Consider the following 13926-nt stretch of genomic DNA (forward strand, 5'->3'; position numbering starts at 1 on the left):
TGTGTGTGACATGATTATAGGTGCCTGTGGAGGAGGACAAAGGAGGCTGTCATATCTCCTGGAGCTGGAGTAGTTACTGGTGTTTGTGAGCACCTGATTCAGATGTTGGAATCCTCAGCAAGAGCAACTTTGAGCCATCTTCTTTAACCTCTGAGCCATCTCCTCCACCCCAAGATGCCTATGAAGAATTTTGGGGGAAAAATGGTATTGTAATGTTGCCTCTCAGAAGAGAATTTATACATGTACAAAATGTCTATGTATTTTAGGATTATAGAAAAGCTTTGTTAAACCTCATTTGACATCTCAATGTGCATGTTGGTGAGTAACTCTGAATGTGAAGAATACAGGAAAGTTGTGTCTCACAATGAACCATCAATTCACAGTTGTAAACTCATTCACTTGAAGGAGTATAAGAGAGGGAATTGCATAGAAACCCTTGAAATAGAAGTCAGGCCTTCCTCTGCCTTGGAAGCATATAGTACATGTGGACACTGCGTGTAAGGAAAATTAACCAGGTGCAGTAACCTGTGCTTTCATTTCCTAACCCATTTGTGCTCTGATGATACACATTCTTTGAGACAGAGGGGTTGAAGGCTAGCCTGACAGCACAGTAGCCTGTCAGGAAAAGCAGAAGCAGTTCAACTTGATGTGTGCCTTTTGTAACATCTGAACTCAAGTCTATATGAAACTGAAGTTGAAACTCAAATGGCATTGGAAACCCGAGAGATGATTAAGCAGGAGAGTATTGAGTGGGGATATGCTGGCGTTCTGTCAACAGTGAGTCAGAAGTCCATCCATACAGGGGCTTAGGAAGAGGCGTACCCCGCCCCCATCCTCCACTCCATTAGTGCAGACATGGAATCACTTATGGGCCTGAGAACCCAGCTGATAAAAGACTTGGTCTCGTGACATGGCTCCTGGGCTGTGTGCTTGTGAAGCTTGTGTGTACACTTAACACTTAGATGCTGTCTTTATTGTAGCATATTTATATTTATGATCAGGCGTTTGTAAATAGACTTGATTGTGGAAGACTGAAGCAAATGTAGAATGCCCTTAAACATGTAGGAGATAAGGCTCTACTCTGAGTCTAGCTAATCTGATTTTTCATGCTTGGTTCTGAGAGATTTATTCCTTTAAAACTCCAAAAGGTCATTGTGTAGCATTGATTTGCACTGGGTAATATTTTCAAGAGAGTTTGCTTTGACTGAAAGCTTTGGGGGAAATTTGAGGAATCTTTTTGCTTGCCTTTTATTTTGGGTTGAAGAAGTAAGAGAAGTTTGAGCAGAGAGTGTGGGAGATGCTATTTCTAGGAATTTAAAAGTCTGAGCATGAACCATCTGGGGAAGAGTGTTGGAGAGTGGGTTCTGTGTTGGTCAAGGTAGGGAAGAGCTGAGCTCTTGAGTTACTAACCTGTGTTACGATGTTAGGATATTGAAGTCTTGTGAAGCTTAGCAGCACTTTATATACATTTAATATGTATACCATTAAAGTCCTCATCTTTGTTTAGACCCCTTATCATTCTTCCTAAGTGAGCTGGTGACAAACCCTAGTCTTTTAGTTGCTCAGGATGACACCTTGGAATCATTATTGACTCTTGTTCTCACAGCCCATATCTTTCCATCAGGAGTCCTGTTGCCCCTCTGTCTGCTCCTCCCACAGCAGCACTAGCACCCTGCTGTCAGTCACCTGCTCTTCTCACTCAGACACTTCAGCTTTGAGCACACTAGTCAGAGTACATGTTTGTGTTGCTTTGTCTTGTTTCTGAGATGTCTCCTCAGCTGTCTGAGTCAGTCCAAGTTTAACCTACAGTACTTTAGTCCTGGATCTCTTACTGCTCCCATGGCTGTTTTACTTCCCTTCTCTCTTTGATCCCAATCCTTGCCTTTTCTCCCGTTCACTTTATTCCCAGGCAGCTTGCATTTCTTGCTGACTGAGCTTAAAAAAGGGAAGACTGGGTTAAAGCTGATAAGATAATGAGATTGTGTTAAATGTTGTAAAAACTAGTTTGAAAGTAAGCATATGGGACTGTAATTCTTGGTCTCAAATGATATAATCTTATTTTAAAGTAATAAACAATATTTTGGAGAACTCAAAGGAATATGAAATATAATAGAGATCTATTTTTAATATAAAACATTATTTAAAGAAAATTCACTGGAGAGGAAGAACCTGGCATTTGAGTTATGCTGTGACATGAACAACTTTAAAGGTGTAAATAACTACTGAGATATCATTTATATGTGTTAGGGATTGGTTCTAATGTTTTCATTTAATTGGGACTCTGTGCATCTAAACACTGAAGGACCTTGTCCTCAGTTGGTTTTTGATTGATCAGTAAAAATGCCAGCAGCCAGTGGCTGGGCAAAGGGAGATGGGGAGGGACCAGGGCCCTTAGATTTGTACAGGGGAGGAGAGAGGAGTATCGCCATGACTTTGGGTGGGGGGCTGGAGGAGGCGGATTGAATTTAGCGCTGAAGAGGGAAGGTCAGCGTAGACCAACGGGCCTCACAGAAGGTAACAAGGCAGTAAAGTTAAAGGTCAATTTAGAAGGTGTTGAGCCAGGAGTGCCAGAAGGAAAAGTATGCTAGCCGAGGGAGGATGAGAACTGCCCAGCCTTTGAGTAGCCTAGGCATTTTAAAGTAAACTGGCATGTGTGTTTGTGTGTGTGTGTGTGTGTGTGTGTATGTGTTTATGTATGATTCATTTGCAGATCCAAATTGCTGTGGGGAGGTTGCTGGAAGCGCAACCTGCCAGGAACATAAAGTGGAATAGCTCAAACTCACCGCTACAATTTATGTTGTGCATTTCACCGATTTATAGAGTACAGTTAATGAAATGTCTTATGTTGTTTAGTAATTATTACAAGGAATTTTAGGATATCCAGTAATAATTTTAGAATATTTTAGACTCTCACAGAAACTACATTAGCAGTCATTCCCAGCTGCCCCTTTCTTAGACCCTGATGACCTCTGATTTACATTGTGTCTCTGGATTTAGCCATTTGTTTCCTAGAAGTAGCCTTATGTGACTACCTTTTCATTTAGCATTATGTTCAGGGTTTATTCCTGGTATAGGTTTTTTAATGATTCATTTAACTTTCATCATACTTATATACTCCTATATACTCAAGAAGATAAATCAAGAAACCCATCTGCTTAGACTGATGTACATAACTAAGTAAGAAGAAGTCGATGGTGTATCCCATGTATCTCATTAGCATGCTGCAGGTATGTGGCTAAAGCAAGCTCTCTCCTGCTCAGCCCTGGCTCAAGGCAAACATAGGGAAATGACTGTGCGCTAGGGGCACTGTGTATTGTGTTTATGCTGTTAGGTGAAAACTCTGCTTCATGTAGTCAGCTACTACAGAAATGTTCACACAAAAGCAGCAGCTCAGACTTCATCTGCAGTGGTGACTCTTGATATCGCCTTTGCTTCTTTCACAATAGCAGCTGAGTTTCATGGTCAGGCTTGCTGGTTGCAAACACCAAGTCATTGTGGCCAGCAAGTTCCAGGCAGTTGTGAGCCTCTAGAAATGCTGGGAACAGAACTGGGGTCTTCTGCAAGAGCAGCAACTGTGTTTAACTGAGCCATCTTTCCAGCCCCAGCAATTACAGTCTTAGAAAAGAAGTTACTGAGATTCCTGAAATAGCTGTGTTCTTTTTAAAAAGTTTAAAAACTTAACCTTTGTGAGTAATCAATGGCCTTGTGGTTGCCAATAATGCCATCCTTACTCCATGCCTTCTAACAGGTCTCAACAGTGCCAGCTGGGACAGAAGTTCTGCCACATTGTTTGATCCTCTGTGACAGTGATAACTGGTCAGGAAAGTGGTCATTTAAAGTAAAAGCACTTCTTGGAGTTTTTGTTTGTTTGTTTTTAAGAATTAGAGTATATGCCCTCAATGGTTCATCTTTTTAAGTTTACTTATTTGTATTTTATGCGCATTGGTATTTTGTGTGAGGGTGTCAGGTCTCCTGGAGCTAGAGATAAAGAGAGTTGTGAGCTGCCATGTGGTGCTGGGAATTGAACCCAGATCCTCTGGAAGAGCAGCCAGTATTCATAACCACTGAGCCATCTTTCCCTCCTATCTAGTTCTTGAATTTTGTTGTGAAAAGAAAATGCTCAGTTTTAAATTATGAACAGGGATTAATTGTTAAGATAAACAGTGAATGAATCAGTGTGAATGATTACATTTAATTTTCCTCATAGAATAGGTAACAGCATCCTTTAACATGGCATTAATAGCATTAACACTAAGTTTTTATTTTCCAAAAATATGTGTAAAATATTCAGGTGTTCTGGCTCATGATTATTATCTCAGAACTCAGGGCAGAGGCAAGAGAATCAAGACTTCAGTGTTGGTCTGGGCTAAAAAATGAGACCTTAAATCAAAAACATCCTTAAATGTCTATATTTTACATCTTTCTGTCACCTTTGTGTGTGTTCATGTATTTGTGTGTGTGTGTGTGTGTGTGTGTGTGTGTGAGAGAGAGAGAGAGAGAGAGAGAGAGAGAGAGAGAGAGAGAGAATCTGCCTTTGTGTATATGTGTATATATTTCTCCCAAAGGTTTCTGTTAATCTTTTCATAGTCAAATTACTCATTAGTTTCTTGGAAAGAATATGTTGTTTGCATATTACCATAAAAATAGTAGATTCAAAACCCTCAGTATTCATAAACAGACCCTGGGAGCAAATCCACTGGGCCCTGTTGCATTACTCATGTGCATCTTGGAGGCAAAGGAGACCTCGAGTCATGTAGATGTTTATACTGCTTGCTATGCTATGAATGATCATGTCTTTTATATCTGATCTGGGAGACACGTAGGTCCCTTGTCGGCATGCAGAGGGTGAACATGGAGTAACCTAATTGACAGTAGGATATTGAGTATGTCATGTGATGAAGCATACTAATTTTACAGGTGTCTGTCTGTAACCTCGTGTCATCACCCAGATTAAGACAAAATTTCAAGCTCTCCAGAAGGGTCTTAGACCTTCTTAGGACCAGTTGAAGTCTCTAAAGCACTCCATCAATTTTGTCCATTTTTTAATGTTGTAAGATAGAATGGTATGGTATGTAATTTTTTTTCATTTTTATGTCTGAAGTTCAGTCATATTTAGTGTCTGGAATGATATATTCTATTGTATGAATTACATTTCCATGATTTGGGGCTTTTACATACTCTGAACGTGTACTTGCCTCTTGGGTTCACAGCATTCAATTATGTCAGACATATACCTGGAAATATGGTGGGCCATAGGGATCATTGTTCAGCATTAGTGGATGCTATCAAGCATTTTCTAAAGTGGCTGAGCTACAGTATAATGAGAGTTCTTGTTGGTCCGTGTTATCATGAATATTTCATTGCTGTTTCCCATTTCTTTGGCATATTAAGAAGCCCTTGGACACAGAGCCTGTAGTGGTATGGCTGTGTCAAGTGGTAGTTCAATGTTTAGTTCTTTAGGACCTGTTGTGGTGATTCCCATGTGGCTGTACCAGTCTGCAGCGAGCAAGAGATCTTCTTTCCCCAGCATTTGCTGTTTTCTTGATGACAGCCATTCTGTCTGTAATTTTAGTTTGTATTTCCCCGATGGCTAGAGATGTTGAACACTTAAAAACATTTATTGACCATTTGTATTTCTTCCTTTGAAAACTGTCATTTCATTAACCCGCTTTTTGATTGGGTGATCTTTTTGGTGTTTATATTTATGGCTCGTTATCCTAGATATCAATCCGTCTGCTGTGTACTTGCTGAAGAGTTTCCCCTCAGTTCTGTAATCTGTCTTTTCACGGTGCTAATTGTTACCTTTTCTCTTCAGAGCCATTTAGTTTCATCGTCCCATCTATTCATTCTTGGGAATAGTTCCTGTGTTGTAGGAGTCATTTTAAGATGGCCCTTGCGTGTATTCATCTTAATCTTTTATCTATGTTTTCCTCTAGCAATCTGAAGAGTTTCAGGTCTCACAGTTAAGAACTTTGATCCATTTGGAATTGATTCTTCTGCATGTTAATATGTAAATTTCATGTACCATTTGATGAAGAGCCTTTCTTTTTTCTAGTGTATTTTTGGCTATTGCAGTGTGCGCTTCTTTCTAGGTCCTATGTTCTCCATTGGCCCCATGTTTGATTTCCCAGTAGTAGCACAGAGCTGTAGCTCCATTGGCTCTGGAAGAAACTGAGGCCGAGTGTTGTGGGGCTTTCCGCATTCCTTCCTCAGTTGCTTTGGTTATTTGGAGTCTTTGGCATCTCAGAATAATTTTTTCTATTTCTGTGAAGAATGTGATTAGAATTTTTATGGGATTGTGCTGCATCTGTAGCTCTCTAAGGACAGTAGGGCTACTTTTGCAGTATTAAGCCTGAGACTATGACTGTGTATTCAGTGTCTTTATAATTGTGTTTTAGAGATTTGTCACCTCCTTAGTAGATTGAGTCCTCACTTTTTAAAGCTATTGTGAATGGTTTCTTTCTTGGCAAGTTTGCTATTGATACAAAGGAAAGCTACTGTTTTGTGTGTTGATTCTGGATCCTGCTACTTTACTGATTGTTTAGCAGATTTAAGAATGTTTCTGGTGGAACACTTAGCATTTTATAATTATAGGACTATGTTGTCTGGAAGTTAGGACAGTTTGACTCCTTTTTATTTGTATCCTTTTCATTTCTTTCTCTTGTCTTTTTGCTCTAGCTAAGACATTGAACATTGGATTTTTTTAAGAAAAGATTTATTTATTATATATTATACACACACACACATACACCCACACTGTAGAAGTTTACAGACACCTGAAGAGGGCATTGGATTCCATTACAGTGGTTGTGAGCCACCATGTGGTTGCTTGGAATTGAACTCAGGACCTTTGGAAGAGCAGTTAGTGCTCTTAACCACTGAGCCATCTCTCCAGCCCCTGAACATTGTAATTAGTAGGAGTATACAAAGCACACCCTCATACCTTGCCCTCAGCTTCAGAGGATGCTCCTAGATTTTCCAAGTCTATAGACTGGTGGTTGCAGGCTTGCTACCTAGGTTCTTTGTTGAAGGATGCTCAGGCTTTGATTCTGCAAGGATGCTGTGCACTGTCAGAGGGGTTTTGTTCATCGCCTTGAGATGATGGTGTGAATTTTGTCTTTAAGTGTGTTTGTACGTTGTGTTACATCTCACACTTAATGATGTGTGTGTGTTGTTGATTCATGCATTCATGGAATGATACCAAAATAGTATGGTAATGTATTCTTGAATTAGGTTGCAGGAATTTTATTGAGAGTTTTTGTGTGATGTCCAGGGAACTTGGTCTGTATAGCTTTCTTGCTTCTTGGGGAAGGCTCTCACCTGGCCTGACTATTAGGTGATGCTTCACAGAGCGAGGCTGCTAGTGTTCCCTCCCTTTCTTGATGAAACACTTTTTATTTGGCGTTTGTTTTCTAAACATTGACCTGCTCTTTCTCAGTCTTTTTAATTGCAGTTGGTGTTACAGTGATCTTTTTACCCACTCATAACATCAGAGTACCATGGCTTCCTCTTGCTGGAGTATCTTCCTTAACTAATGTGTCTAAGTATATAAGTCAATAGACACTGCAAAGTGCAAACTGACATTTTGAAGGATTGAATAACATTTACGTTCTAAATCTCCTCAGTATTTTTACTTTTAAAAATAGATAGTTGACCCTTCCTGCTATGCATCAGGCTGTGTTTAACTGTTTGGTACATCTTATGATAACTTTTATTCTGAGTCTGCTCATCTTAGATGACTCTTTGAACCTCTGCTTTGCCACTGAACTATTTGGTTCTGAAGAAGGGAGTGAGTGGCTACAGGAATTTTAGAGACATTTTTGTCTTCTGGTTTTATGCTTCTTGTTTTACTTTGAACGCTTCTCTGCTGTTCTCTTTTTCTCACTTGTGCTGACTTCTTAGACTGAGTTACGCCCCTTTTGCCCTCTTTCAGGACTTGTCCTAACGGGAGAAGCATATAGCACCTGTCAAGTTAAATGTCACTCCCCGCCTCCACTTGGATCTTCTGCTTGAGACCTGCATGTGACTTTTCACCTGCGATCTACCCTTCTGCGATCTACCAACTTTGATTACAGGAAAGTGTCTGAAGATTCATATCAAATGACGTCAATGGCCAGCTTGTTTTCTTTCACTAGTCCAGCCGTGAAGCGATTGTTGGGCTGGAAACAAGGTGACGAGGAAGAGAAATGGGCAGAAAAGGCAGTGGATGCTTTAGTGAAAAAGCTAAAGAAGAAGAAGGGTGCCATGGAGGAGTTGGAGAAAGCCTTGAGCAGCCCAGGACAGCCAAGCAAGTGCGTCACAATCCCCAGGTCCTTGGACGGACGTCTGCAGGTCTCCCACAGGAAAGGCTTGCCCCATGTTATATATTGCCGTGTTTGGCGCTGGCCAGATTTGCAGAGCCATCATGAGCTAAAACCATTGGATATTTGTGAATTTCCTTTTGGATCTAAGCAAAAGGAAGTTTGTATCAATCCATACCACTATAAAAGAGTGGAGAGTCCAGGTAAGTTTCACTGTAGTAAGAATTAAAAACAAAAACATCAACATGTCTTTCACCAATTTGCATACAACTAGGCTTATTTAAGCTAAAAGGCTGTGGTAACCTTTGTTAAAGATTACATCTTAGAAGGAATTCTAGCTTTTAAATTAGCTTTTGTGAACATTTAATTCTTGACTGCTGTTCAAACTCACTTTCTCTAATAACACCCATTTCCTTTCTGTGGCCTACATGTCTCTGTAATGCTAAACACATGTTCCATGTTCACACTAGATCCTTCTCTCCTGTTTGTTTGGGAACTTTGTTGTCATGCATTGTCAATTTTTCTGGCTTTACATTTTCCCTCTCTACATGTCTTTTTCACTAAATTATTTTTACTTTGTGCTTGTGTGTGTGTGCTCTCTTGCACACATTTATATCATGGCATGTGAAGATCAGAAGACAACTCTTAGGAGTTGGGAGGGAGGTTTTCCTTACTCACTTCTTATTTTTCAGTGTCTAGAATAATACTCTACTAGGTACAGTGGTCAGTATTTTTTTTTTTTTTTTGCAGTGAATTAATTACATAAGCTGATATCTTAGTCCTTTTATCGCTTCTGTAGCAAACTATCACACAGACTGGATAAATTCACTTTACTGAAAAGAGTTAAAAACAAACCAACATGGATCTCCCCAAATTGCATGTAATTAGGTTTCCTAAATGTTACTTTAGTCTTTGTTAAAGATTAACAGTAGAAATTGTGGAGGGTAGAAAGTCCAGGATTAAGAGACCAGAAGGTAAGGGTCTTGTAATAATCTCTACCTTAGAACAGAAGAGTGGCATGGGTTTGAGTGAGCCAGAGAGAGGACAGAGGGGAACAAGATGTACAGAGAGAGGACGGAGGGACAAGATGTATAGAAAGAGGACGGAGGGGAACAAGATATACAGAGAAACCTGCTTTTAGTGTTCCTTTGCTGCCAGCATCAAAACCAGTGTCTTGTACTTTTTACTCTACTATGTAAGCAAGTACTCTGCTATGGAGCTACAGCCCAGCCCAGCCCAAGCAACCATTCATGTAACAAAGGGTTTACCTCCACAATGTCATAATCTCATTACTTCTTGTGAGACCTCCAACTACCCAACATTGCCACATTGGGAATTAAATTTCCAGCTCGTAAACTTTGCAAGATAGAATCACCACAGTAGCTGAGGTACAAGTTGGGATCTTAGTTATTTTAGTTGCCACATTTGGTAGTTTAAACACAACATCCATGCATTACTTAATATTTTCTAGGGGTAAGGCATTAGTCATCTTAGCAGCATCTTTTATGAGTTTCTAATCAAGGTGTTGGTCAGGGCTGGGTTTATCTCGGGAGTTCAGATGTGACAAGATTTAGTTCCTGTATAGGCCATGGGATGCTTGCTGGTTATTGGCTGAAGACTACCTTCATTTGCTTTACCACACGGCCTTCTTCCTCAGTAGTTCACTGTATACTGTTCTTATGCCACCGGTCTCTCTCCCAGACTATCTGAGAGCATGCATGCCTGTGATGATGCTCTGTCTTCTTCAGAGCCAGTAATGAGAGTTCCTGCAAGAGGGCATTGAATTCTTAAACGCTTCCCCATTACTTTGCCCATAATTCTTTTGGTTAAGCGCAAGTCATGGGCCATATGCTGAAGGGAGAGATTTATCCAATTGCATGAATACCCAGACTCTGTCTTCCACACTGGAGGAATTGTAAGCCTTGTGTAGTTTAATGTGGAGGCTAAAAGACTAGCAGTGCACTGAGCTATTAGTTGACATCAACCATGAACTTTAAAGCTGCTGCTCTCTAGTGAGGTGGATATCAGTTTCTTATAAAGCCCAAGGAGAGCTATAGTATGAGGGAATTGAGGAAGAACAAGGAAGATTTCATGGAGGAATACTTTCTGAAAAATTCTCAAGCTAAGTATTTGCCAGCCATACATCTAAGAATTATATCTGTTCCTTCTCACAGCCAGCGTGTAATGACAGTGGGCAGTAGAATTGTCTTTCTTTTAGTCCACCTATCATTCCATATGAAGTACAGCAGTGTTTATGGAACTTGAACTTTGGAAATGTCTTGCTAGTTCAGCTGATGGATAAAGCTATAGAAACCTCATGCTTGGTCCCAAGTCTGCACATCTCCTGGGGAAGGGCTGGCTTCACTCAGTAGGATTAACTTAACTAGCGTTCCTCCTTAACCAGTTAGGGACAGTAGATGCCTTTCCTCCTGGCACTGTGCTGATAAAGGAGGTTGTTGGTGAGTCTGGTTACAGTGCACAGTGAGCACTTGTGGACATACATGCTTTCCTAACTCTGGTGTTCTCCTGTGTAGATTAGAGGTGGAGAAAGCACCCACACCCCACAGCAGTGAGTCTGTGTTTGAATGTTGTAGACAGAGTAGCTAAGCCTTAACTTACACAAGAGTATGCAGAGATACAGAGTGGAATGAGGAAATGTCACAGAGAGAAAAATGTAACAAAAGGTACGATGGGCATGAAAATAAGGCCAGCTGAGATGTGCCATTATTTATTTGACTAGAAAGTATTAACTGTTGGCTGAGCTTGTGAGTCCTGGAGTTATGATTTTACTCTATATTTATTACCTGTAACCTCAGGCAAGTTACAAAATCTTTCTGTGATTTAATGTCCTCTTCAACTGGATATTACTACTATTAATGACCTTTCAGAGTTGTCAGTGAGATTGAGTGAGCCAGTGTGTATGTCACTGCTTAAACATTATGATGCTCAAGCTAGTTTGAAATCAAGGATCATGTCTCCAGAGGGATCCAAGTAGAGCATATGGGGAGTGGACGGAGAGGAAATGTTCAAGCACACAGCTACTTAGAACTGAAGCTCCAAGAGTCCAGCGGCCAAGTCATTAGAATAAACAGTTGAAAAGGACTACAGATGAAGTTGTACTTAGAGGGCTGATTTTGAAGAAAAGGTCTTTTCACACTGGAGAATTGTTGCTTCAGCAAGGAGACCTTACCAGTTCAGTTTTTTACATGCTAAGCATGAGCCCTCTGACTGACTCTGAAAGTGTTCAGCGTTAGGAATGCAGAGTTCTCAGGGTTTCACATACTGACCTCAACTCCCTCTGTAATCTTACATCTGTCTAGATCAGTGACTGTGTTTTCCCCTCCTATCTGCCTCTCTTCACTCCAGCCATCCTCAGGGGAAGTCCTCTTGCTCCAGTCAGGTGTTATTATTTTCACAGTATTTGGTACTCTGCTGGCTGGACCTGGACATTTCTTGAATTCTCATTAATTGCATTAAAAGCTTTAATTGCATTAAAAGTCCTTCACGCAGGCTGAATGCCAAAGGTTTTTTGGGTTTGTTTATGATGTAAATACAAATCCAGATTCTACCCTCCTAACAGTAAACTTTAATCACCGCCCCTTAAAGGTTCTTGACTGGCTGTGACTTGTTTTTCTGATTGATTTTTGTTTTTCTTTCAGTCTTACCTCCAGTGTTAGTGCCTCGTCACAATGAATTCAATCCACAACACAGCCTTCTGGTTCAGTTCAGGAACCTGAGCCACAATGAACCGCACATGCCACAGAACGCCACGTTTCCCGATTCTTTCCAGCAGCCCAACAGCACTCCTTTCCCCTTGTCTCCTAACAGCCCGTACCCTCCGTCCCCTGCAGGCAGTACATACCCCAGCTCCCCAGCCAGCTCTGGGCCTGCAAGCCCATTTCAGCTCCCAGGTGAGACGTCACGGATGGAAACTAGGATCTCCAAAGCTGGGCAGTCGTTAAGTGCTGGTCTGCTGAGTGGACTAGTTCATAAGATCTTGCTGTTGATGACATACTCTCGAGGAATTTATTTCCACAAGAATTGGGCTTTATTTTTCAAGTTCCTTTATGTTTAAAAATCTGGGAATTGGGGAATTGAGTCCAAGTGTTTAATTTGCTGTTAGGAGTTGTCTCAAAAACAAATTTGAATACTTCATCTTAGATTTCAGTGCCCTAAATAGCTCTGTCTCAAGATATCCCATATAAACCTTGGGGCTAAAGCGAACTTCTCTTCAGTTTTATAGTTACTGAGACAAGTAAGTCTAGCTGTAACATTTGTAAAAATTCACAACTCTTGAGTGTTGGGAGCCCAAAGATTTTATTAATGTCCAGCCTTAATAGGGCATGATGGTTACTGGGGGCATTGTAGCAGAATGAGATAACAACCGTTGTACCATTAAAGCAAACTTTGAGTGACACAGCAGTGCGTGATATTGATGGCACTGTAAAATCACCTGTGCTGTGTGCGCTGGGTGATGGTAGCCTCAGATTGCTGTGCAGTAGCTGCAGTTTCTTTGAACATAGATTAAAGGAAAAAAACTTGACCTTGGATTCCATTTTATTGTTAGCCCTGGTATCCTGGATTACCAAGGGTCTGAGTTAATAGACGCTTGTAGTAAGTCTGCAGAAGATGCTCTGTGTTCTTTTCCTAGATCTGGATGTGTGCAGTAATGAGTCCTGCTGATAACCTTGTAAAGTAAAAAGTGCTTTAGAGTAATAGCTTTGGGCAGAATGAAGACCTTAGTCTTTGATGAACTAATGAGTCTCATTCTCTTTCTCTTAGCTGATACACCTCCCCCTGCCTATATGCCACCTGAGGATCAGATGGCTCAAGATACTTCCCAGCCTATGGATACAAGCAATAACATGATTCCTCAGATCATGCCCAGCATATCCAGCAGAGGTGAGGGCAGTGCTCACTGCTGTCTTTTGTTGGTATTATTTTTACTTCTTTTAACTTCATGGCCACTTTACTGTTTTGCAGTGCTAGGAATCCAACTCAGGGCCTCATACTCTAGGTAAATAATCTCCTGCTGAGTTTTAACAAATCTTGCTCACTTGTGAAGGAACCTTGACTATAAAGCCAATGTGAGTTAGTTTAGTGGTTTTGGCAACTATATGAAGTTTGGAATCAAAATGTAGGGGTTTTTTGTTTGTTTGGTTTGGTATTTTACTTTTTATTGATTCTTTATGAATTTTACATCATGCACTCCAATCCCACTCATCTTCTCCTCCTATACCTGTCCTCCCACGCTTGCAACGTCCCCCTCAACTGAGAAAAAAAATCTCATCGTAGAAGCTGTAGTGTGCCACAGTATGTCCCACAGTCTGCCCTTTGTCCACACTTCTTTGCTTGCAGATGTTCATTGCAGTGACTCTTGGGTGTGGCAAGGCCCCTTTCTCTTAGCATGCTGGCCTTGAGAGCAGTGGATGTTGTATTCGTCAGGCTTTAACTCCTTTCATGAGCAGTGTTCCCTTGTGTGCCCGCTCTCCTCTGACGAGCACCTGTGCTCTTCCCACCTTTGCACTGCTGTATGTAAGCTGCAGCAGGCACTGCTCGGAGGCTGCCCCAGGCTGCCGCTGTAATGGATGGAGGCTGTGGCTGCCGCTGTAAGGATGGAGGCTGT

The 13926-nt window shown here is 41.0% G+C and overlaps 1 protein-coding gene across 10 annotated transcripts in view; it reads left to right on the top strand.

The window, feature by feature from the left end:
* Smad5 (SMAD family member 5) overlaps positions 1–13926 on the top strand; it is a 34583-nt gene that overhangs the window by 6434 nt on the left and 14223 nt on the right. For 6 of the 10 annotated variants that reach the window (XM_031358022.1, XM_031358017.1, XM_031358019.1 and 3 more), the window contains exons 2-4: positions 7934–8503; positions 11960–12211; positions 13083–13202. In XM_031358022.1, the coding sequence (XP_031213882.1) occupies positions 8101–8503; positions 11960–12211; positions 13083–13202 (775 nt within the window). In that variant the 5' untranslated portion in view covers positions 7934–8100. Of the gene's footprint in view, positions 1–20; positions 205–7933; positions 8504–11959; positions 12212–13082; positions 13203–13926 lie in introns of all 10 variants that reach the window. The other 4 variants (XM_031358013.1, XM_031358016.1, XM_031358014.1 and 1 more) reach the window with 1 other exon arrangement.

The sequence above is a fragment of the Mastomys coucha genome, unplaced genomic scaffold, assembly GCF_008632895.1.
Source record: "Mastomys coucha isolate ucsf_1 unplaced genomic scaffold, UCSF_Mcou_1 pScaffold7, whole genome shotgun sequence".
Taxonomy (NCBI): Eukaryota; Metazoa; Chordata; class Mammalia; order Rodentia; family Muridae; genus Mastomys; species Mastomys coucha.